Source organism: Periplaneta americana, chromosome 9 (genome assembly GCF_040183065.1).
Source record: "Periplaneta americana isolate PAMFEO1 chromosome 9, P.americana_PAMFEO1_priV1, whole genome shotgun sequence".
Taxonomy (NCBI): Eukaryota; Metazoa; Arthropoda; class Insecta; order Blattodea; family Blattidae; genus Periplaneta; species Periplaneta americana.
This window is the reverse complement of record NC_091125.1, coordinates 89,314,994-89,340,431: the sequence shown is the minus strand read 5'-3', so window position 1 is coordinate 89,340,431 and position 25,438 is coordinate 89,314,994. Positions and strand designations below refer to the sequence as shown.

General features: G+C 36.8%; 1 protein-coding gene across 1 annotated transcript in view; it reads left to right on the top strand.

Moving 5' to 3' along the window:
- Positions 1-272: 272 nt before the first annotated feature.
- Fie (Fire exit) overlaps positions 273-25,438 on the top strand; it is a 35,909-nt gene continuing 10,743 nt past the window's right edge. The window contains exons 1-3 of the mRNA XM_069835246.1: positions 273-327; positions 13,398-13,502; positions 23,210-23,417. Of these exons, the coding sequence (XP_069691347.1) occupies positions 13,425-13,502; positions 23,210-23,417 (286 nt within the window). The 5' untranslated portion in view covers positions 273-327; positions 13,398-13,424. The remainder of the gene's footprint in view (positions 328-13,397; positions 13,503-23,209; positions 23,418-25,438) is intronic.

The following is a 25,438-nucleotide window of genomic DNA, read 5'->3' as shown; positions in this document are numbered from 1 at the left end:
AAACTGACGTGTCACTTTTCCCGAGCACTACAGATTTAATGCAATATAAAATTGAATCTATGCCACTATTAATGAAATTAATTAGAATGACGATTGTGTGCACGCAAGTCAACGGAAAGAAGTGTAACTGCTGAGGTCAAGACGGGCATAGCGTGGAACTCGCGCCTGCAGGCACCCCCGTCCCGTCCCGCGCTCTGGACGCTACCGCCTGGCTGGTATTGATTATGCGCTGCCAGGAATGACGCAGTGGGCCGGGCAGCGCCAGGGTCTCTGTGACAAGCAAGACGGGCCCAGGGACGGACGCTCTATCACAGCACTCCCCTCAAGGTATGAAATAAACCTATTTACCATCACCATTATCATCAATCGTCGCCAACATTATATAAATAAGGTTAAGGCGTACTTTGACACTGGGTTCCAATTCTGCATAGGATACGAGTATTATTCTATTGACAATACGAGTACGATGCGTCGTGAAAACGTCACTACCGGGAGTACTAAAGCATGATTGTCAAGTATAAGCTCGACTTGTATAGGGGAACCCTTCACTACATCCGATTAATCACATTTCGAAAGTTTGTACAAGGGGTAAATATTGTAAAGAATAAGTGACCTACAAACTGCGCGACAAAAAAAAAACAGATTTTAAATTACAGTGTAAAATATTCCAGTTCACTAACATTCGACTGAATTTCCACTTGTCGTTAATGAAGATAACATACAGTACAAGATATATAGATTAGTGTAATTGACACGTTACAATAATGTAACTCGAGCTGTGCCTCCTCTTGAATGTGTTGAATTACAGTTTGAATGAGAAATTCCCACCTTCTCTGCCAGTAGTAACCCAGTATAACAAAACCAGAGACGGAATATTCATATTTGGTTTCAAGGCCGAGCTGATGAGAATGAAGGTCAAGGACAGCCATGTTTCAGCAGCCTAGCAAAATGGCTGGTGAAATACTGACATCATGCTATTATATTTTGTGGGATGTGTTATTTATACATTTGAGCTCATATTGGCAGCTATTCTTTGTGTTAAACCTTTCATTTGCAGCAAGTACCCGTGTGAGACTTGTGGAAGAGGATATGGAATGAAAGTTTTGAGAGGTTCCATTGTAACAGTAAGACCCCTATATAACTGGTTCGGCTGAATTAGAATACAACCAACACAAATTCATATCGTTATGTTCGTACAGATCTCTGTCCAAGGACTTCAGCAGTTATTAGAAAAATTGTGACTTTTTTCAAATGTCACAGTTTATGTTTCAGACTCCAAGATCTTCACCATCTATTTTTACCCAAGATCTTTAAAGATAATTTAACCCATCAATCATTCATAACGTTATATTTATGCTCCTACGAAAGGCATGAAAACTCACCACCTTTTCTATAACAGTAAAATATCTAAATCTCTTCCCTCTGTCTCTAGATGCGTAAAACTGTCAACTTACACAGCAATGTATCTCATCCATTTATTTTATAAACTTAGAATTTGTCATGTGTCAATAGGGAAATGGAAGGAAAAACATCTATAAGGTACGCGAAAACGCTTCCTTAGTAAGGGAAATTGGGGCTGAATGATCAAATATTTACTATATATTCTTCTTCTTCTTCTTCTTATTATTATTATTATTATTATTATTATTATTATTATTATTATTATTATTATTATTATTATTGTTATTATTATTATTGTCATTATAACTATTATTATTGTATTCTTATTGTGATCTTTGTGCTAACTTGCTGTATTCATGTGATTATTATTACTACTATTATTATTATTATTATTATTATTATTATTATTATTATTATTATTATTTACATTGGTGCGAATATGAATCTGTAGTCTTTTACGACTGATTCGGCTAAATTACAAAGTTTAGGCCTACAACTTAAATTCATATATTGTTTAGTCTACTTCTCCCCCAGGTGACTCCGCGAATAGTCATAAAAAACCTGTGATTATATCACATTTTATATTTTAGACTCCGAGATATTGATGCACTACTTTTACCAAGGTCTTTAAACATAATATAACCTGTGAATCTTTCATAAACAACGTAGCCTTCGTGTTCCTACGGAAAGTATAATTCACAATCTTTTCTACAACAGTAAAACCAAATGCGTAGTTTTTCCTTGTCTTTAGACGCATTTAAACTGGCAAATTGTATAGCAATAAATTTGATACATTTACTTAATAAACTTATAATTTACATAATGGTAAACTATTTACCATAGATATTATTAGTTATTATTATTATTTTAGGCGGCAATGAACCTCCAGGTTCCTTAAAAGCCAGTAAGTAAGTAAGTAAGTATTATAAATAAATAAATAAATAAATAAATAAATAAATAAAATCATGTCACACCATTTCTCTGGTTGTGACGTAGGTCTCTACGCAGCAGTTAGGGCGTTGAATTCGGATTTCTTTCAGAGAATGAGTAGTAATCCATTGCCAATACCATTTCCTGTGTTGGAGCTCTAGTATTATAGGCCTAATGTAAGTTTGGCTATTGACAAAATCTAACTAGAATTTTGGATAAACTCTGGTGACAGTATGGACATCCTTACCATTAAGACTAATGTTTATTATTATTATTATTATTATTATTATTATTATTATTATTATTATTATCAGTACTACTATGCACTGTCACCTTTACTTTTTAACTTCGCTCTAGAATATGCCATTAGGAAAATTCAGGATAATACAGAAGGTTTGGAATTTAACGGGTTACATCAGCTTCTTGTCTATGCGGATGACGTGAATATGTTAGGAGAAAATCCACAAACGATTAGGGAAAACGCGGAAATTCTGCTTGAAGCAAGTAAAGCGATAGGGTTAGAAGTAAATCCTGAAAAGACTAAGTATATGATTATGTCTCGTGACCAGAATATTGTACGAAATGGAACTATAAAAATTGGAGATTTATCCTTCGAAGAGGTGGAAAAATTCAAATATCTTGCAGCAACAGTAACAAATATAAATGACACTCGGGAGGAAATTAAACGCAGAATAAATATGGGAAATGCGTGTTATTATGGGGTTGAGAAGCTTTTGTCATATAGTCTGCTGTCAAAAAATCTGAAAGAATTTATAAAACAGTTATATTATCGGTTGTTCTCTCTTTGGACTCTCACTTTGAGAAGGAACAGAGATTAAGGGTGTTTGAGAATAAGGTTCTTAGGTGCTAAGAGGGATGAAGTTACAGGAGAATGGAGAAAGTTATACAACGCAGAGCTGCACGCATTGTATACTTCACCTGACATAATTAGGAACATAAAATCCAGACGTTTGAGATGAGCAGGACATGTAGCATGTATGGGCGAATCCAGAAATGCATATAGAGTGTTAGTTGGGAGGCCGGAGGGAAAAAGACCTTTGGGGAGGCCGAGACGTAGATGTGAAGATAATATAAAAATGGATTTGAAGGAGGCGTGATATGATGGTAGAGACTAGATTAATCATGCTCAAGATAGGGACGAATGGCGGGCTTATGTGAGGGCGGCAATGAACCTCCGGGTTCCTTAAAAACCAGTATCATTACTACTACTACTACTACTACTACTACTACTACTACTACTACTACTACTACTACTACTATCACTATAATCTTTATCATACTAATCTTTGCGTACGCAATGTTTAAGTTTCACGCAAATTTTACACTGTGTAAAAGCCAAAATGCTGGGTTGGAATCTCTCCTGGTCTACTGACAGTGTTGTCTCTATCTTAATCATAATATTCGTGTCTGAACAAAGGAAATCCAACGACGTACTTATAGGAAAACAATAAAACAAAAAAGGGTACAAAATAAAAACCAAATATGAAAAAAAATAAATAAATAAAATGCTTAGCCACTGTAAATTATTGGCTTAAAATTTACATTGCCTTTTAGTAAGATGTTTATTATTTGGTTGAATAATAATTAATAATACATTGCCTTTTAGTAAGATGTTTATTATTTGGTTGAATAATAATTAATAATACTCAATACATATTTGTTCGGCTTGAAGAAAACTAATAACATAGTTCTATTAAGACTGTGAAAATTCTAATATAAAAACCTTATTAGGCCTACTGCTGATTTTTTCTAAAAAATATCTCAAAACAAACTAAATACAATAAGCTTTATAAAGTGAATATCACACACTCAAATTTAATGATCTGAGACAAAAACTTCATACAACGCGGTACCTATCCAAAATAATTACAGCTTTCTTTTAACATGGGAGTATGCGGGATACTTCAGTCTAGCGGAGTTGCTCAGTGCGGATATGCGGGATTGTTTCTGCTGTACAGATTACATCTGGATGAGTAGATGTTTCCAGTTGTATGCGTCTATTAAGTCCGTTTTATACGTGCGTTTGAGTTAGAGTCGTTAGTGACGTTCGGGGCCGTCAGAGCCGGATCCTTACTGAGAGAGTTCAGGTGCAATCGCGGAGTGAAAAAGACACCGAGAGGCACTCAGTCATGCTAGTCAGTTTGGTTGAAAATTTGTGAGTTAACGTGTTACTTTGTTCTGTCTTAAAATTGTTATCACTGTGAGTAAGTTAGACTGCTCATTGCTAGATACGCCACGATATAAGTACAGTTTAGAACATAGAGTTTTATATACGATACATAAGTAAAAAAGAACTCTTGCACAACAGTGGCTAAGACGATTTGCAATAACATAATACTGGTAATCCTGTTCCAGGGAAACAGTACGTCAACTTGTTAAAAATCTACGACAAACAGGATCTCTTAACGACAAAGAGAAAGCTCTGTTACCAGACACAGAGCTCTTATGGCTGAAAAATGTGGTGAAATACAGTGAAATCTCACTAATTTGGACTTCACTAATTCGCAATTCGAAAAGTATTGGGAATAAATTTGAATAAGGAACAAAAAAGTTTCCTTCCCAGGCAGGATTGGAACCACGAAAGTCTTAGTTACCAGTCTATCGTGCTCTGGAGTGGACAAAGCTATTAAATCAGCAACAAGGGTCGATCTGGTTTTTTTGCCACTACTGTACAATGTACTCGTATGTATAATTTTTGGAACATTAATTTTTATATCAATTTTTATGTCTCAATGTACTTCTAATAGAAAAGATTGAAGAAAGGTGGGTTTGCAGTTTGGGCAAAGCACTATGAATGAATGAATTTACTCCTTATCAATGGATATTATCAGCATTATATTATATCTTAAATAACACTTTTATTATTATTATTATTATTATTATTATTATTATTATTATTATTATTATTATTATTATTATTATTATTATGACCGGCTAGCGGCGTGGTAGAGGGCTGTCCTCGCATTCGGGAGGTCCGGGGTTCGATCCCAGGGGTCGGCAATCCTCACTGATGTTTTCCATGGTTTCCTCAGTTATTTCCAGGCAAATGCCGGGATTGTACGTACCTCTTGAAAGTCCGGCCATGGACGGCGATCCTTCCCTTAATCCTTCCATATGTGTGAGTGAATAATGTGTAATGTCTTAAATGTTTGTGTTGTATCGGAGGTGGCCCTGGCATTGAGCTGATCCCTCATCCGGGGAGGCCCTCCATGTCCTTGTGTGGTCAAAAAAGTATGAATGTGATCCATAGATTAATTCCTCTCCCGACAGGTCGCGGCCCTGTAAGGCCCGGTTGGCGTGGGTCGTGTTAATGCACCTAAAAGGGGGAGGCTAAACTAAGAGAAAGAAGAAGATTATTATTATTATTATTATTATTATTATATTATTATTATTACCATGACGAATTATTTGTTTATTTTAGCAACTGGAAATAGTAAGATTCTGCAATACTGATTTAATTGCTCATTTCTATAGCCGAAGAGAAATATTCATTACAATCAATAGCGGCAAAAAATTTCCACAAAATGTAGCATATCAGGGAATTGTAATTCTTTGTATAATTTTTATTAGCTCCTCCGAAGATATTGCTACTTTATAACAGTGAATAAAAATTTATTGCTACGACTGTAACGATAGACAGTTTCACAGAATTAGCTCATAAACTTGAGATAATGGAAATTGCTGCTCTAAAAAAGTGGTATTTCAAGGAAAGAACCACGTAACATGTGAAATACATATATGAAAAAATAATTATTATTGTAGAGGATTATGGAGAAAGAGAAGAATATGATCAAAGAAATAAAGAATACATAACTGTAGATCAGGAAGTTGAACCACCAGATGAAGTTGATGTCCAGATAGCAATCGAGAAAAAAAAAAACAGAGCACCAGAAGAAGATTCACTAACTGCAGAACTTTTCAAGCATGGAGGAAGATGTCTCATGATAGAAATTCATGCGTTAATTACATCTATTTGGGAAAATGAAAGAATGCCTGAAGATTGGAATTCTAGTATCATATGCCCAATATTTAAAAAGGGCGATATAACCGAATGTAAAAATTATAGAGGTATTATGTTACTTGATGTAATATCTAAAGTTCTCTCCAGTATTATTTTAAATAAAGTAAACAGATTTGCAGAGAATACAGTATATTGGAAGATTCTCAATGCGGATTTAGACAGGAAAGAAGTAAAACAGAGCAAATATTTGTAATGCGTCAAATAATGGAAAAGTGCCAGGAATTTAACACCCCTCTTCATATACTATTTATTGATTTCAAACAAGCTTTCGATAGTGTAGAGTATACCTACTGAATGTGTTGAAGGAATATAATATACCAACAAAACTCATATGACATGTAAACATGACCTTTGAGAACAGTAAAGCAAGAGTAATGATAGGAAGGTCAATGAGTAAAACCTTTAATATTACCTCAGGTGTAAGACAGGGAGATGGATTATCTGCAATTTTGTTCAATTTGGCCTTGGATAGAGTATTAAAACAATTAAATATCACTGGCAGTATTTTATATAAATCTAAACAAATATGCGTATATGCAGACGATTTTTTTTATTTTAGTAGGTTATTTTACGGCGCTTTATCAACATCTTAGGTTATTTAGCGTCTGAATGAGATTAAGGTGATAATGCCGGTGAAATGAGTCCGGGGTCCAGCACCGAAAGTTACCCAGCATTTGCTCATATTGGGTTGAGGGAAAACCCCAGAAAAAACCTCAACCTTGTCCCGACCGGGAATCGAACCCAGGCCACCTGGTTTCGCGGCCAGATGCGCTAACCGTTACTCCACAGGTGTGGACTATGCAGACGATATTACCCTGATTGCTAGATATATGAATGATTTACAAGAAATGTTTACAACAACTGAATCAGTGGAAATGGCAGCAGGTTTAAAAATCAATGTAGATAAAACAAAATATATGAAGATAGAAGAGGATCAGACAGATTACATAAGACCAACAACAACAATAAAAATAGGAAACTATAATTTTGAAAATGTTACTACCTTCACGTATCTGGGAGTTAAAGTAAATAACAAAGGAACAATAATAAACAATAGAATATTAATAGGAAATAAAGCCTATTTCGCAAACATTAAACTAATAAAATCAAGACTTTTAACCAGAACTACCAAGTTAAAATTATATAATACTTTAATAAAGCCAGTAGTGACATATTCTGGTGGATCATGGGTGTTGAGAAAAGATGACGAAAATGCATTAAGAATATTCGAAAGAAATTAGACGTATATATGGACCGATGAAGCTGGAGAATGGAGAATTAGATCAAACACGAAAATTGACCAAATACTGAAAAGAGAAGATTTAGTAAGACATATCATATCCATGAGGTTGAGGTGGCTGAGTCATATGGAGAGAATGCAAGAAGAAAGAATGCCAAAACTCATGCTTCATGGACAAATTATAGGAGTAAGAATGAAAGGAAGACCTAGGAAGAGGTGGTTACAGGACGTTGAGATGGATATGGGAAGAATGGGTATAAGAGGATGGAAAAGGAAGATACAAGACAGAGACGAGTGGAGGAAAATTGTGAAGGATGGCAAAGCTCACAAAGGGCTGTAGAGCCAGAAAAGAAGAGCAAGTATTAAAATTTTACAAGGCAATGGCGGTGCCTATTATGACTTACATCCGTGAAAATTACACATTTAATTAAAAAGATAAAGGAAAAATCGAATAGCTCTGATGACACCTTAGTCCAGTGGTTCCCAAACTTATTAGCACTGCGGACCCCCTTTCCATAGATCAGTGCTTTCGCGGACCGCTTCAAAGTCGTAAATGGAATGATGGGTAGATTAAATTTTGGGGTTAATATTATATAATATGAGTAGTGATATTTCTGTATATACACTATCTACCAAAAAGTAATTGGGCACTGTTTTCACCCCTTTAGAACCCCGTGGTACCACCTCTTGTTGCTATAACAGCAGCCACCCTGTCAGGCATGTTCTCCACTAGTTTGTGTAGGATATCCAATGAAATGCGTCGCCATTTCTCCTGCAATATGGCTCTCAGTTGGACAATAGAAGTTGGCCGCATTTCCCGAAACCTCAATCGCCGGTCCAATTCGTCTCAAAGGTGCTCAATGTGATTGAGATCAGGACTCTGTGCAGGCCAGTCCAACCGGTGAACATTATTGTCTGCATACCACTGCAGAATAGCCGCCGAAACATGGCATCTAGCACGTAAAATCCTGGGTACCCAATTACTTTTTGGTAGATAGTGTATTTTCCAAAAATGAATCTCAAGTCTGCCGCCACATTTACTTTGTTTCCTTTAACAATTGTGGATCAGGAAAGAGCAGAAAATGCCTGCTCAATTTGTGAGTCGCGGGAAACAGCATTTTCAATGCTCTTTCTGAGAGTTCTGGATGTTCCATATGATTCAGCCAAAAATCAAACAGCTGACATTGACTTCAATGTTTTCTTCCTAGTAGTGTCACATGATAACTGAACATACTGATCTTCCTCCTTTACGGGAGATTAAATTTATATAGACCTATCGTTAGAATTAGAAACCGGAAAATAATCGAATTCATCTTCATCCGTATTATGACGACGGACGTTTAAAACCAATGATCAATTATAGACAAAACTTATAAAATGTTTGTGGTTATTGTGTTCAGTCTTCAAGGAAATCGCTAGACTTAGACAAATTTGCAACGAAAAGTAGAAGTAATTGTCACTTTTCCTCCAACGAGTATGTTATTTTGCAAAATTCGGATAGAAAAATTTGACTCGACAGATGCAAATAAAAATGCAGACAGTTGGCTGTCGATCACTGTAGTTTTTCACTCACTCAATACGATACTAGAGCCACTGTTACCAGAGATTGTAGATTATATTGTAGCTGTTCACCCACTTTAAATGAAACTAGCGACAGTCGAATGGCATTTCAACCGATCAAAATAATATATAAAAATTTCACAGTCAAACTGGAGGTTGGCTACTTTTCGTGCGTCAATATTGCATCTATAAAATTGTTTAGTTAGTAACCTATCGTTTTTCTCTATTATTTATTTATTTACTGTAAATAGTAAACTGTTTTCTTAATACATCGAGCTGTTGTGTCTTCACCTACAGGTTAAATTTTATTTTAGGCCTACTACTATTTACTATCTACTATCTACCACTACCCACTACCACTACTATCACTATTTACGTATAAGTATATTTATAACCAGTGCTTTTCTTCTGGAGAGAAAGGTTGTGAAACTCTGAATAGAATGTTTTTACTTGGCTATTTAATGACGCTGTATCAACTACTAAGTTATTTAGCTTCGATGGGATTGGAGATAGCGAGATGAAGCCGAGGTTTCGCCATAGATTTTCTGACATTCGCCTTACGGTTGGGGAAAACCTCGGAGAAACCCAACCAACCAGATAATCAGCTCAAGTGGGATCGAACCCGCGCCCGAGCGGAACTCCGGATCGGCAGGAAAGCTCCTTAGCTGACTGAGCTACGTTGGTGGCTTATATATAATATAATTAATATAATATAATATAATATAATATAATATAATATAATATAATATAATATAATATAATATAATATAATATAATATAATATAATATAATGTAATATAATTAATATATTATATTATATTATATTATATTATATTATATTATATTATATTATATTATATTATATTATATTATATTATATTATATTATATTATATTATATTATAGCAGACGGGGAGATGATTGGTGTCCAGTGCTCGGAAATTTTGTCGTTTTAACTTCTTTTTCGTCCAACTTTAAGACTTTAAAGGGCTAAGTAAAATTCATACTAAAACATAATTATTAGCATAGCCTATATCTTGGTTCCATGATGAAAAATACTAAAACACCGTTCCGGCGCATTCTGCCAGAAAAAGCGTTGTTTATAACAACCCAATAAACCTCCTAACTTTCACTTCTGCTTGTCAAAACTGGAAGTCAAAGACCTGAATATTAAATGCATACTTTCCTGTTCACAACCGTGTATAAGGATCATTTCCTATGATCATACAAATTGGAGCTATTTTAGATTAAGTTCAATTGATACATTACCTACATAACCAAGAAGCAATAATTCTTTCTCGCAGCCGTCTTTTGTTTCCCCAGCATGCAACATTGGGCAATGCACTCCAAAACTGAGTTGTGTGTCAATGCCGAATAACTGTGTCATAATCTGCAATACTACACATGCAAAGTTCACTTATTCTACTAACTCAGTGGTCCACAAAATGGAGACTTACACGGAGAGAAATCACAAAATGATAGTCTTCACGAAAAGATTCCACGTAGAACGGAAATTTTGTATATACAAAATCAAGATACCTTGGTGTTCACCTGGATAAACGACTGAATTTTAGACAACATATTACCACTACTAGAGATAAAGCATTCCAATGACACATACCACTTTATCCTGTACTCAAGAGCCACATCCCAATGAAGACGAAACTATAGCTGTATACATTCCTAATTCGATCCTTCATGATCTATGCATGTGAAATTTGGGCAACAGCTCATATACGTCACCTGAAACGCCTAGATGGGCTGCAACGTCCTGTGTTTCGAACAATAACAGGTGCAGACTATCATATTCGAAACGTCCAGCTTTATGGTAACTTCGGTATCATTCAATTCAGTGATTATGTCCATATATTTAGACAAAAGTTCATCAATTCTCTGAGAACTCATCCTTATCCACTATTAAGAGAACTCTATGAAGAATGTTAGAAATCACCAAGTAACATAGTAGAAACAATATGGCAAACAGTAACATATCATCCTTCACTTATGGTAAAGAAGTTGGTTAAAACTTTGTTTGAAAAAATAAAAATTATTGTAATCTGTTATAAACTTGTGAAAAAAGCAAATGCCCAACAGTGGCCTGGTACTAGTAGAATTAAATTTCTGGAAAAAAAAAAAAACTGTGTCATAGTTAATAATAATTGTCATTCAATCTCGCTTTGCCCGAGTCCTGCGTGTTTATATATATTAGAAACAACTGACTCTCGTGCAGCTTGTTGAGCCAGTCATATTGATCCCATATCGAGACCGTGGATCGCTCAGCTTACAATTGTACAACGCTGTGACAAAATATTTCACGGCGAATATAATCAGCGAACATAGAACTCATATTTTTTCAAAATAAATTCTCCCCCCCCCCCCGTATTGAGCCGATCTCTAGTTATGACTGTCATGAGAACACTTTCATCGAAAGTGACTGACGTGGATTTGGATGAAGGGCGGTAAATATTTACATCTGTGGCACATACCCTAATTTTAGGTGAACGGCTAGCTTCATATTTATTATAGGCCCTATGTCTCTTCGTCCTCGAGCCTATTTCTTAAATAACTCCTAATAATTGTCACAACTAATTAATGTGGATATTGAAGCCTCAAAACGTTTGCCTAAAAGATTTTTTTATCCCAGATGTAACTCTACATAACAATTAACAGTAATTATTGCTGCGAACTAAATATTTGCGCGGCCATAAGATCTATGCTGTTTCAGTTAACACCATTTACCTATTATGGAAGACAACGATTAAAGAAATGAATTTTAATTGAATTTATTATTGAGAACTGTGACCTTAGAAGATCTATTGCGCTAACCCTCAAGCTAGGCGCATTCCCAAACCCACACCGACTGACTACACTAAGGTTCGCTGCGTGCCCAGGTTTCGAACAGTCAACCTTACTCATCCCGTGCATCGCCAGCCGCCGTTCGGGGAATGCTATGGAATGATGACGGAGTGCATAAATGTTGACGGAATGATGTAGATACTTAATATGAGGAAATGGGAGAACCTCCAGAGCAACTGCGGCCTTCTCCGCTACAAGAATCTCAGGCTTGATCGGGACTCGAACCCGGCCCTCCTGCATGTCAGGCTGAACGTCTGACCACTCATCCGCCGCGGGGATTATTGTCAGCGCATTTCGAACTGCCGAATCAAAGTCAAGCAACGGACTGCATTTGCCACGCGTGTTTACCCCATTTCTGGATCATTCTCCTCAACTAAAGTCAGCTGGGACAGCCGGGATTACCAGTGGTTCAGTTCAGTTTTTAGTTCAGTGACTCGTACATGGCTTGTACGTTTGTACATGACCTTGATCCGCCAGTTCCAAATGCGCTGAGTACAGATTAAAAAAATATATATATTGCCATTCCATTGCCTTTGTACAGAGTAGGCTAATTGTTATGGAACTGAACCCGATAAATTAGTTACAAAATGGAAACTGTAACACGAATTCGTTTCAAATTACTGATGTAATGTGCATGTGTTTCACATGAACAAAGACTGTGAATTTGACCATTTTACCTTTTTGCCTTCATTTATTTGTGAATTATTATAGGCAAGACATTGCGTTCGTTTCTATAAGAATCGCTCTGTAGATTTAAAGCAAACGGCTATATTGTGCAAGGTGACATAAAGGTAGCCAATTATAGGCTATTTATAGTTTCTTTATTTGTGGATGGGGAAGTAAAACGTATATTCTTAGGATCAATATAGATATAGAGCAGTGGTTGTCAGCACTCCCTGAAACGGGTAAAGAGTAAGCGGAGCCGTCCCGTGTGCCCCGTCGTGCAGCAGGAGGAGGTAGAGAGCATACCCGCTAGCAGCTACGATTGCAGTGTGTTCTCCGCGGGTAAGAGACGCTAGCCTCAGAGTGTTCTGTGCTGATGACTGCTGATATAGAGAGTACAACAAAAAATATCTATTGGTTTGGGAGGAAATGTATACAAACGAACAGGCGGCTGCCTGAACTTTTTTTATTCGAAGAAGTTATGGAAACCGAAAACTTGAATTTCCGTAAAAGTTTTGAATTGATTTCTTTGCAAGAATATAATATTTTCTCTACATCTCGTATAATTAGAAAGTCAAAATTAAAACCGCAACAAAATATTCTATTTACACAAGTCAGTTTATCTTTCTATGCTACTCTTCAATAGAACCTACGATTTTGTCAAAAACAAACGGTAATTTTTACAACCTGAATCTCTTTATTGCAGGCTGGCTGGCGCTGGTGAAAATACAAAATGGCCGTACCTCTTCGAAGTTGCTGTTACGTTTTCACGTTACGGCAAGGAACTATGCTCATTGCTGTCATAGAGCTGGTGAGTGCATCAATTGATTTACTTACATATGCCAATTCATGTTGTATGTAATACTGTACTCTGTAATCCAATGATTGTGCATATTCTCTTCTTAAATTATTCCAAATCACAGTGTAGGCAACAGAAATTGTGATCACTTCAATCGTTTCCCTACTCCTTAATACTGTACTGCGTTGGCAGTGGAAAAGTTTGGCTCTTCGATCGTTAGAGTTGTTAGCCTTGCCGAAACCGGCGAATTCGTAATTCCCTTCACATTTACAGTAGCGCTCAAAAGTATTTTGTAATAGAATTTATCCATTGGCAGGACTGGATACCTGCAAAAGTAAACGTAAGAAGGCGGACTGCTGATTCAGACGACAGACCGCTGCACACTGATCTGTGTATTTGTGCTTTGAGCTGGAAAGTATTTCTGTTGTGAATAAACTTTCATTTTGTGTTAGCTCAAAAGTATTTTGTAGTGTTGTAAATATAACATAAATTCTTGTTATTGACTTGTAATTAAGTTTGGTTTCTGTATTCTTCTGCAGAAATGCCGAAAACTAAAAAATATTCTGTTGAGTTCAGAAAGCTTGTATTAAATATCCTTAATAAAGGCCGGACACATTTTTACGTTTCGAAAGGATTCGTAATATCTCAACAGCTTGTATGAGTGTGGTACCGCCTTCAGAAGAAACGAGGGAATGTAGAAAATAATACCCTATGTAGTCGGCCTCAGAAAACTACAGAGAAAGGAGACAGAATTATCCATAAGCAATCAGTAGCTGATCCTAGAAAACGAGCTCGGGCAATACGGGATGATCTAGAAGAAAATCATGGGTTAAACATTTTTGTATCTGCTAAGAAACATCATTTAGCAGCTGCAGATCTGCATGACAGACGACATCTCGAAAACTACTGGTCAGTCAGAAGAATATGGACAGACTTGAATTTGCAAAGAAGTATGCAACATGGGACCTAATAATTGGTCCAAAGTCCTGTGGAGTGATGAGAGCAGTTCAATATGTTCTCATCAGATGGAATCCAGTATGTTCGACGACCAACCAACAAGAGGAACGACAAAAGGTACTAAGTAGTCACATTGAAACATGATGGAGAGAGCATCATAGTTTGGGGTTGTTTCTCTCGAACTGATGTTGGTCCTCTGGTTGAGATTGATGGGACAGTGGATCAATTCAAGTACGGTAGTATTCTGGAAGACCGATTGATACCTTATGCAAGACGGAATATGCCAAGTAAATGGACATTTCAGCATGATATTGATTCAAAGGACACCTTTGGGCATGTCCAGAGTATACTGAAGAAAAAGAAGGTGGCTCTATTGGATTGACCTAGCCAAATTCCGGAACTTAATCCCATAGAGCATCTTTGGGAAGTGTTGGATGAACATGTTCGTAAACGAACTTACACCAATAAAAATGAGTTCTTCAAAGTATTAGACGAAGAATGGAGGAAAATTCCACAGGTAACCCTGGCCATTCTTGTTGACTCCGTGCCATCGAGATGTGCCGCAGTAGTAAAATCAGAAGGCTATGCTACAAAATATTAAGGTCTGAAGCTCATTCGCAATAATGTTTTCTTTACTTTTATTTTTTTTCCTACCTACAAAATACTTTTGAGCCTTTACAAAAGTTAAATTATATTTCATTTCTGATAAAGCATTAAGATTTGTATGAAATATGGGCTTAAATAATTTAGAATAAATAACAACACTTAGTTATATGATTTATCACATCTGTCAGGAAAGCCAAGTCTACAAGCCAAGAAGGGTCGATCAGCTGGTGAAAAGCTCGAGCTAGCACGCTGTTACGTCATCTTAGCGTAATGTCCTAGCTCCACGTATATGCTCTGAGTGGAGATTGCCCTCTGTGAGCACAACTGGCATAGAGAACGGCAAGGATAGTGACATGTACCCATTGCATTCACGAGGCTTCCAACTCTGACCCACCTCTAATTCACTGTAGCTAAACCGGACAACCTATCCTTAAACCTTTCCAATTTGGGCTCACGGAGCTGAATTCGCCTAGAATAAGCATCGGCAATAAATTTCTAATAGCCGTAACAGACGCTGTTCCATACATGACCCCAAACTACCTCCCCAAACTTTGTAGAACTGTAAAGAACTTCAAACTAAACAAGTTTGTAAATATTGTATACGTCGGAAGTGTATTTCTATTACAGAATTAAGTTCAAAGTAAATTAAGCAGGGTACTCAACTATTACATGGTTTCTTGTACTGCATTAGAAAACCAGTTACAATCGTTGCTGATACGTCCAGTGTTTAACATAGCATATGAAGCTTTGCGAGTCATTTGTATTCGTACGATACAATGCTACACGTCAGCTGAATACATGGATATTCACTTCGCCTACGAAGCTGCTTGGGGAAACAGTAGGAAAGCTCAAAGGATTTATCGTGAACTTCATCTTGACCGTCCGTATCATAAAGCATGACTCAACGAACAAAAACTCTACCCACTTCTAAGATATGTGTTGCCAGAACTACTGGAAGATGTGCCCTCTGCAGTCAGAAATGATTTGTGGTTTCTTCACGATGGAACTCCTTCCTTAGTCTATTCAACAGGTACGAAATAATCTAGACATCTGCGATTATCATAGGATTGGGCTAAGTAGATCTGTACCACGACCTCCTAAGTCGCCGGATCTCACGCCGGCATGCTTCTCCTTAATGGGGCTACATGAAAATCGTCGTTTATTAAACATCTCTGAGACTGAAAGAAATCTGATCGACAGAATTAGTACAGCAGCCATAGATATTAAGCCAATGTTGGTGTCTTCGACCACACACGACAAAGTCTCTTGCGACACCTTAGTCTTTGCGTCGAGGTTGGTGATCATAATTTTGACCATTTAATATAATTTTATAAAATGACACACAAGTTATAAATATTCTTCCTGACACGTCATTTCTTATTTATTCTGTAACTTCGTAAGAACGCGCTTCCGATTGTACAATACTTGTTTAATTTCAAGTCCTCTACAACTCTACAAAGTCTGGGGAGATAGTTCATAGAGACTCCGTATACTCTATTGTCTTTCCCCATATCTAGACAACGTGACATGCTTGATCTATGACAAATTAAGTAATGGAGGAGTCTAATTTTCGAAGGAAAGCAAACTCAACGGCGTGTCTAGCTTCCAAGTTTTGGGACGAAGTAAAAAAATAGAATAATGAAAAAATGAAAATGTTAAAACTGGTATATCTGAATTATTTTGCAAAATAATTATGACCACGTCACTAAAACGTGTTGTAAATAAAAAAAAAAAACAGTGTGTTGATGAGCCGATAAGTTTGGGGTTTGTAAAAGTACGACCAGCTTGTTTATAAATGTAATTTATTACACTGTAATGCCCAACTACAGTTTGCTATAGTGTAACGTGCCATTATTTATTGTATTTCTAATTTTACTTACTTTATTTTATAGATACCTAAATATATGTTTGTATATACAGGGTGATTCACGAGGAAAGGTCACAAATTTAGGATACGATACCTTAGGCCATTTTGAGTGAAAAAGTTAATATGAACTTATGTCCGTTTTCGAACGATGGCGGAGCTGATGGATTTTTTGGTAAAAGTCTCGCCCCAATGTGAATCAGACGTTACCATATACTGCTGACGTGAGACGTGAGACAAGGTCACCGACCGCAATGAATGACGTAACATTGGAATCTGCATTGTGAGCGATGTAGATAAGAGACGTTCATTCACTTCACAAACCGGGTGATGGGGCATTACAAATGTCCAATCGCCTTCCCTTGTCTGATGTAATGACACAGAACCCACACATAACACAAATTTATCACTTATCGGTTCACAGCAGTTCAGTCAGCTACCTACAGTACAGTAGTTATACAGGTACAGTTATCGGAAGTGTTAAGTTGTGTTTTTTCAAGATGCCTTATAAATTTTCGACTGCAGAATACGTCGATATTGTGTATGATTATGGTTTGTGCGATGGAAGTTCCTTGCGTGCTGTCGCTGAATATGAACGACGCTTTCCGAACAGAAGGGTAGCATATCGAAGAGTATTTACTGTCTATGGGGTTGGATGAAAGACTTGGTGTACCAAAGGAAGGTATAAACGAGAGAGGCGTTAATACACCATATTTTGGATGCTGCAAGCCGCATAAAATACAGCTACGAGCAACTTTCCCGAGCGACAAGCGCGATTCACGCCCGAGCGCAATAGTGCATTGAAGCAGAAGAAGGTACCTTTGAAAATGTGCGAAAACATCGACCCCGACGTCTAGAATATTATATATGTATACATGTATGCATACGTGAATAAATTTGTCCGATATCTGTCTCTAAATGCGAGCTAGTATAATGGAATCTCAGAAGTTTTTGTGAAATCAAAGAGCCATATCTCCGTAACCGTTCGAAAACAGACCTATATTCATATGAACTTTTTGACTCAGCATGACTTCAGAATTCACATCCTAAATTTTTTACCCTTCCTCGTGAATCACCCTGTATAGTACATTAATTTATTTTTTTTTATTTTGAATTTCGTTTATTTGGCCAACACGATAAATTTCTTAGATGCACGTAGCTTTTAAATAAGAAATAAGGACTTTCAAAGCTTCCCTCCAACCGACAAAGAGTTTTTATTCACACATTTTATTAAATCGTCTTTCTCGCTTAGTAGAGCTTCCTCGCCTGACACATTTTGTTTTGATAATTAAATTTATTATTATTTCTCCTAACGACCGACGTACTAACAAACCACTTTAAACTGCACTGCGTCACGAAAGCAACTACGATATCAGTTACGATCACAGACAAGAACAATATTGCAGACTAAATTGTAAATATAGGACAAGCATTTTATATGATAGTGCCCACATCCATAGTACATAAAGACAATGTGATTTTATATAAAAAATGTCATTTCAGTACCAACTTCCATTGTTGTGACGTAATGCTTACGTCGTGCGAACGAAAACAGAGAAGGAAAGATGAGGATGGATTGTATCGCAGGCGGTCCAGGTTCGAGTCATGTTCAAGCCTGGTAATTTTCATTGAAAAATTTAGAGTGACACAGTAATGCTCCAGTGAAGCGGTTTTCCATCTTGTTGGAAGGTCATGTTGCAGTCTGTGAAATTACGTATTCTTCTAGCATGTCTAGGGTCGGAGGTGTTGTGACTGTAGGTTCAATGAAAAAGAAAAGGCCAATTCTGTATGTTGGAAGTAATGGACGCTATGTCACAAATACTAAATTTTACAGGAGAGCTAAATGACAGTACTCTTTAACACGATGCCTTATGGTACATAGTAAGTACCCTTTCCAACAGGCTAACTCGCTTATTATTATGCGTAGAAGTTAGTATTTTGCACCACAAAAAGAATGAGACAAATTAAATGGAAAATGCAAAAAACGTGAATTTCGTAAAAAAAAAAATGGACATAATGCCCTTTATCTGCAGTCTGACTAGTGTAATATGTAGCTAGTGGGCGATGTATGCAATGGAGGGGGAAAGGAACTGGCCACACTATCCCATTATCTCCTGGCCTAGTTGCCTCATAAGTGTGCCTTCTTGGTGTCATTTGTGGGGTTCAGACCTGTCTTCGGACAGTTGACTAAACAACAACAGTGCCCTTTACTCCGATATACAGAATTATATCCACCATAAGCTGCATTTAGTTTAGAGCTGTCTCGAATATGCTTCATGATTATATGGGGGTTTTGAGAGCCTCATATTCAGTCATTGTGCCAGTTAACTTTGCCAGACAATTGGAAATTTACCTCCTTAGAAAACATACCACGACTAAAAAGCTTAGTATGATGATGATCAATAGCAGGCCGAAACATGTTAACAAGGTAACATAAAATTTAACACTTGAAAGGCACATAATAAGTTTTCCAAAGTGATATAGTGTTAAAAGTTGTATAATCAAGATGTGTAAAAAGCTTTTGGTAATGCGCTCTAGGATCTAAATTGCAAACTGTTGTCGCCGAGTTTTGTCGGTTGGCTTGATTTCTTAAACAATTTGTACCTTATAAAAAGTAATTCTTGTGTTCCGTAATTTTCGCCATCCATATTATTGACGAAAATAGTTGAGTTCAACTTCCCAATAAACGAGGTAAAAACCTCCCTTAGCCTTTGCTTTTCCTTACAATCAAAATCAGGAAAGTTCGGGAGGGTCACTCTGTATTACGCGAATGCCAAAATAGAAAAAAGTTACTGTATAACAAAAAATCAACAAATGCATAACTTTACTATGCTGCATAGCTTTACGTAGAACTACGTGTTACTGTCGAGAGAAAGACAAAGAGAAAAAGGTTAAACAACGGGAATGCAAAGAGAACAAGCGCAATACAAGGAGAACAAGGGAACATAAGGGCAAGTGAAATACAAGGAGTATAAGAGGAAGTAGAGGCATTTTTATGTGAAGGTCAGTTTCGAAGTTACTCGAACCCTACAGTACCTAGTAAGGAGAAAGAGGCATTTCTACTTAAAAATACCCTGACAAGTGTTCCAATTTCAGAGGAGGACCTGAAGTTATACTATGAGCATTACTGAAGGCAACAACAAAAAAAATAACGGAATTTAAGTACATTTACAGATGGTGTGATTTAATAAAACATCTAACACAATATCAAGACCTAAATGTATATTGAAAGGCTGGGAAAAAATAGTGAAGTTGATGCAAATGGATCCCCTCCCATGTTATGCTCAGGATGGTTGTGTCAAGAATCTCCATAAATACCAATTTTTAACATATGAGGAAATCTATTCTTCAGCAAAATTAAAACAAAAAGCTTACAGACGAAACCAGCATGGACAAAACAACTATAATGAACCTGGAAAATCATTCACACATAGGTCTATATCAGTGAGAGGACAAATTACCTTATCGATGCAGAAATCAGATATGTTAATAGAGCAAAGGTGTTTTTCCGTTTTTTAGTTTGTTATTTTACGACTTTTGGTAAATAGCTTTACCAACAGCTATGTTTATCTAGCATCTGAGTGAGATGAAGACGATACTGCCAGAGAAATAAGTTAAGGGTCCAGCGCTGGAAGTTACCAGCATTTGCTCTTAATGCGTTGTGGGAAAACCCCAAAAAAAACCTCGACCAGGTAACTTGTTCAAATCAGGATTTCAACTAGGGCCCGCTAATGTTTTACTGTTGCATAAATTGTTAAAGAATACAAGCTAACCTAAGGACATACCGATACTACACTGTCTACATCTGAAATATCTTCTGAAGAACCCCTGAAAATAATTAAAACACTAAAACTTTCAACACTCATGGAACTAGTATGATAAATAGATCGAGAGATAAAAACAACACAGCAACAATAATATCATACGAGCACATTAGGAGGAATCGCCATTAATTTAACCATTTTCTACACACAATACTGGTAAATCATTAAATGAAATAGATTAACCATGTGCCACATCACTGCGATATGTCCATGCGCTGATTAACGAGAGACAACCACTATGGATTTGGATTTGGATTTGGTCCGGCTGACTTAGAAATAACGCACACATAGTACATAAAAACACTTAATGTATACTTTTCGCAATTGCATGCTCACTACTGTTAATGAATCACGCTCACAAGGGAACCGACTCAGGCCGTGTAGCTTGAATTTAATGAAAATGCATATTTAAGCTAATTTTCGTTCCTTAAGAAATGTGGTGATAGTAGTTAAGTTTCGCCTTTTCCTCGTTTACGAAATATACTAACTTTAAAAATCGTTGTTACTTATACCGCTCTTGCGCGCACTCGGATCGTGATAGCTTCGCGACACCGTATCTCAGCTCTCGCATTACTGTTCTAGTCATTTGTTTTCTCGTAACTCACATTAATAAAGTAGCAGTTCAATCTTTGGCATCTTTCACTCACTCGTACACCGTCAAAATCCATAGGTATGCAGCTGGAAGTCTAGGAAATTTGGACCTAAAGTAAAACAACGTGTAGACAATTATAAGCCATTTAATGCGATGGTCGCTGCAAGTAGTTCCGATAAACTGACAAAAATCACGTTGAGAAGATGGTTAAGAGATGTATTTCTCACGGATATTAAGAAAGACACACTGTCACTTCTGGATTCCTGGAGCGGTCAGATAGATGACACTATAATTACTTTTGAAGGAGTAAACAATACTTTACATGGTAAGACAATTAAAACACAAATTATCCTTCCAAATACTACAAGATTTTTGCAACCCTTGAATGTGTATTTTTTAGGCAATATAAAATTGTAATTCGAAGGCTAGAAGAGTATTTCAAACATAAAATTATTTGTGAAAACATTCCAGACACATTGTGCGATACGGACTTCATAATGACATTCCATTCTGTTGTGTATCAACAGTTTCATTCACCTGTTCTTAAAGATAGGATAATATACACACGTGGCAGAGATGTGGATATGTGACGGAGAAACATATGAGAAAGTTTGATAGCGTTCTTGCAACAATGTTACATGTTAGAAGCAGTGTGTGTGTTACAGAAGAGTGTGAAAAATCAGCCTATATAAAATGTTTGTACTGTTCAATGGCTCTTTGTTCCGACCACTCCATTTCGAATCCCACTATCATATTTAAGGTCAAAAAGTTAATACGTAGGCCTATTTTAAATTCAAATTGAATTTGTATTTCAGCAAGAGTACTCTAGTAATATAAGTTAAGAGAAAAAGAATATAGGCTATAGCAGTGGTCATCAGCACTCGCTGAAATGGGTAGAGGCAGTGCTGTCGTGGAGGCCATATGGGGTCATACATCGTATGGAAACCTACAATTTTTTTTAAATTAATCGTATGGGGAAAAGAAAATTTTGTCTGTATGAAGCCATACGGCATATGGTTGCCTAGGTTTTGTACAGATCTTAGATCATCTCACGCTGTTCCTAATGTATTTTGTTTGATGTTCATAAACAAAAATTGTCCACCTCTGCAGCACTGGAATCCAGAATTATATAAAATAATGGTAGAAAAACAATAAGTGCTCCAAATACGCACTCCAAGATTCATCGAGACAAGTGTGAATATACGGTGGGGCTATATGCTGTACTCTTTAAATCAAGCTTGTTGTACAATAAAATGTAAAGCAAAAAAATTTCTTTATTTCTTCTTTAATATTAAAAACAAACATTAAATGACAGTCGGAGAGATAGAGAGAGAGAGCAGAATAAAATATATTTCAGGAGAAAACAAGGGTTGGGGCGTATGGCCAAGAGAAAAATTACCATACTGGGTAGAGGGTAAGCGGTGCAACAAAATATGCTCCGTAGTGCAGAAGGGATAGGGAGACAGCATACCCGCCAGCAGCCACGAATGCACTCTAGTGCTGTAAGAGACCTTCGGGTGAGAGACGCTAGCCCGAGAGTGCACTGTGCTGATGACCACTGGGCTAGATCATTAATGCGGGAGCTTGATACGGTGTCGCGGAACTATGAGGATCCGAGTGCGCGCAAGAAGCGGCATAAGTAGCAACGATTTTCAAGTCAATATATTTCGTAAACTATGAAGCGAAACGAACGACTATCACCACGTTTCTTAACGAACGAAAATTAGCTTAAATATGCATTTTCATTAAATTCAAGCTACACGGCCTGTGACGCTTCCCTTGTCAGGAAAATTATTTACTGAGGCAGATGTAGCCTAATTTAATTACATATTATTTGTCTTACGAATAAAGTAAGTATATTTACTATGTGCACCAGCTCGTATCAGCTATCATCCTGTTCCTGCTGCTCCTGGGATCAGCGCATGCGCAGGAGATAGCGGCCATGTTGGAAGCAGACATTGAGGAGAACGGGGGCGGAAATTCTGGCTACCAGGACACGGAGGACGCGTCTGTGTACGCGGTGCCCCCGCACCACGCCAACAACAACGAGATGCGTCTGCACAAGGGACAACATGTGGCACTAGGTAACTATCTCCCAACGACATAATCAGAAGATATATGAAGACCGCGATAATCACGAAATGTGTTATATACAAATGATTTGTATTAATATTCAGGATTAAGACGCTATTCATTAATTTTCTGTAGGTAAAACAATCAAGATAAATTGTGAAATGAGGTCCTAATAGCGAAATATGAACATAATCGCGAATTATCACTATTGTGTCATTTTAATATGAATTTCAACTTCTGTTTTTTTTTTTTTTTTTTTTTTTTTTTGAAATTCCATTTTTCAGTGGTTGTGAAAGTATGTAGGCTATGGTACTCTGTTATGCTAAATTTATAGATATTTTAAAAAGTGAATTGAAATCTGGACATGTAGATACTGTAGAAGCTTTCATGCTTCTAAAAAAAAATCCTTGCTAAATTTTCTATCTCTTGTATGCAAAGACTATGGTTGCCACTTGCCATGTCTAATGCAGAATCTGAAAGATTTTTTTCAAGGTAACGGACATTTGGAATATTTGTAAAGAATATTGAAAATTTTGCTATGCTGTAATTTGGGGATGCTCTGAGTGGTAATTAAGAATAAAAGGGGCTTCATAATTATTGAAGACCTGAATTGACAAATCTTCCAAGTCCATTGAAGTAAATTGTTCAGGAGAGCAAGAAAACTGCTTAGGCTTGCCAAGTAAGAGCACTTAAATAAGAATTTGTACGATTAAAAACCGCAGGCTTAGAATTGGACTTGGATATTCTTTTTTACAGGATGGTAGCCTATACAGTATAAAACACAATATATGTCAGGTTAAAAATCAAATTCGGTAAATTTTGAACTTGCGATGCTTGTCAATTCAGGGCTTCAATTCTAGCTGTAAGTAAAATGTTTACAATTTGAAGAATTTTCCTCAAACCTGGCAAGAACCCTAACAAGCTACTATCAGTCGGAGCCAGCTGAACCAAGGTTTTTACAATGAGATATTACCACAGTCTAGTAGGCCTATATCAGCTACGAAGCTCAATGCGCAGGGAATATGCATCCATAGATAGTCGCTAATCACTAGGATCGCTACTATCGTCTCATTACAGACAGTGCGAAATAGTACCGGCATAGTTTATTGTTCCTAATACTCTCAACAACTCAAGCTTCGTGGCTGTATATACTGGACTGTGCTATTATTTCTCCCCCTCCTTTTCCTACCTCCAGGCTTGGCACCGGTATCGGCGGAGTTACATATTTTTAAAGTGTTTTTATACGACTATTCAACTTATAGGATGAATTTGCTATATTGGCCAATAACGTTTCAGAACCGCCTTAAAATCAACCAATCACAGTTGTGTTTCTTGATAAGACGCTTTGTAAGGAAGAGTCTTATCTGATACAATACTTCAAGTAATAAATAAATGTCTGTAAAAACCTTTCGTGTTTTTATTCTGTTAATGTAACATTTCAGCTTATCTTACTTTTGAGGTTAAGTATTGTTGTTTCGTATTTCCGCTCTGAGCAGTTGTCAATAGTATTTATGCCATGATAGATAGTAGTTTGTTTTTGAACTTCATTACAAGGAAACCTAATAATGGCTTATTGCTATGTTTTATAATAACTATTATAATACGTAAGTAATTCGGTTTTGCAAGTTATATAATTTTATTCGTTGGATAATCTTATTAAATTGCACCCGTTGGTTTCAACTAATAAGATGAATTATCATAATTTCACGAGCCCAAGATGACACAGCACTCGTACAATTACTACAGATAATTAGTCAATGAAATAGAAAGATGTGAAATCTGACACTTCTCTAAAATTTCGTTTGCACATGAGAACCTGGTTTGTATAAACATGCGTTTTCGAAAATTAATTTAAGGAACATTTAACCACGAGTCAAGATATCTTGTTGTAGAGATAGATTTCATCCTACTCCCGGGAATTCACTCTCCCGTCTAGCGGAAGAAAATGGTGTGATTCCCGCCACACGGAAGTATTAATAGTAGGGCAGGTGAACGCACAGCACGTGTTTTTTTACTTGGTTATTTAACGACA